At 33.2% G+C, this 1,565-nt stretch overlaps 1 protein-coding gene across 1 annotated transcript in view; it reads left to right on the top strand.

The window, feature by feature from the left end:
* Nucleotides 1-1,175, top strand: part of LOC109862497 (death-associated inhibitor of apoptosis 1-like) — a gene marked incomplete at its 3' end in the record, with an annotated part of 11,347 nt that extends 10,172 nt beyond the window's left edge. The window contains 1 exon segment of the mRNA XM_020442567.1: nucleotides 440-1,175. Within this exon segment, the coding sequence (XP_020298156.1) occupies nucleotides 440-1,175 (736 nt within the window).
* Between the last annotated feature and the right edge of the window lie 390 nt (nucleotides 1,176-1,565).

The raw sequence follows: 1,565 nt of genomic DNA, 5'->3' as shown, positions 1-1,565 counted from the left end.
TAAATAAATAAATATATTACATATATTACATAAATGAGAAATTTATTCCTTCATGTCTTGTCTTAACAATACTGTGCTATAAGGAAAAAAGAGAATCGTGCTGACATATGCAACGCGATGATGCACTAAAAACACGTGCTGTCCGAAAATATAAAATTACAATATGTGTAATATAATACTATCACTTGCGTGTTATTAGTCATTTTTTGTACACACGTGCTGTTCGAAAATATCAAATTACAATATGCATAATATCACTTGCGTGTCATTATTCGTTTTTGTGCTAATTAATCACAAGTTCAATGAAGAAGAGGCTATCTTTTGTCCAATTAAAAGAAAACGGTGGGGACAATAGTATTTAAGAGCTCGTAGTTTGTGTCTACCCATCAGTTTTGCAGAGAAAAAGAATTTTATATTTTATATCAAAATGGCTACATAGTGTATTCCGGAGAACTGTCAAGAAGACTATAGATTCGAATCGGTTCGATTAGCCAGTTTTAAAGATTGGTCATGCCCATGGATAAAGCCGGAACAACTGGCTGAAGCTGGATTCTATTACATGAGTGAAGAAGATAAGGTGAAATGTTTTGACTGTAAACTTGAAATATGCAAATGGNAAACAAATGACAATCCAATGGCTGATCATCGACGGTGGTCTAGGCAATGCCGATTTGTTGAAAACTTATCCTGTGACAACGTAGCCGATGTGGATTCTAACACAATTCCGAAAAAAGTAAACGAGAAATCTACGTGTTTTATGTCCGTTTCCAGTTTGGATGATGTTACNGAGGACATTGGAATGTTAAAAAAAACAATATTGAAACCGAAATATCCACGACTTGACACTTATGAAGCGAGAAGTAATACATTTGAAGTATGGCCAAAATCATTAAAACAAACAAAACAAGATTTAGCAAATGCAGGATTTTATTACACGGGGAAAGATGATCAGACGTTGTGCTACTATTGCGAAGGAGGATTGAGAGATTGGAATCCGAAGGATGTTCCCTGGGAGCAACACGCAAAGTGGTTTGAATAGTGTCCGTTCTTGATTGTTTGCAAAGGACGCGATTACATAAACACAGTCACCAACGGAACATATTATACAAAGGACAATTCAACCAATTCATTTGAAGAAGTACAAGAAGCAGACAAAAAATCGGATAAAGATACTGGCAAATTGCGGCAAAATGTGCTACTTTTTATTGTTATAGTAGTTCTATATGTTGTTATATTTGTATTACAATGTTACTTAAAATAGTTTACTTCTAATGTTTTATTTTCAATAGTTTATAAGATTAACATATAATATACACANAATAAATATGTATACTTTATATATTGTTCCGTTTAGAACTAGTAATAAAAATATGTATACTTTGTCATTGGTATTTTTAGCCAAAAAAAACTTTGCAACTTAGTCATAGTTGTCTCGTTTTGCACTGCGTTTTACACATATGATATGAAATTGCAAGTCTGCAACGGTCTCGTCTTACTCGTTTCACAAAGCATTCTGAAACATAATATATAATCACACATACATGTGCAACAATATGTCAAACGAA

Source organism: Pseudomyrmex gracilis, unplaced genomic scaffold (genome assembly GCF_002006095.1).
Source record: "Pseudomyrmex gracilis isolate BER0280 unplaced genomic scaffold, ASM200609v1 scaffold_1868, whole genome shotgun sequence".
Lineage (NCBI taxonomy): Eukaryota > Metazoa > Arthropoda > Insecta > Hymenoptera > Formicidae > Pseudomyrmex > Pseudomyrmex gracilis.
The sequence above is the reverse complement of the archived record's forward strand: the minus strand, read 5'-3'. Positions and strand labels throughout refer to the sequence as shown.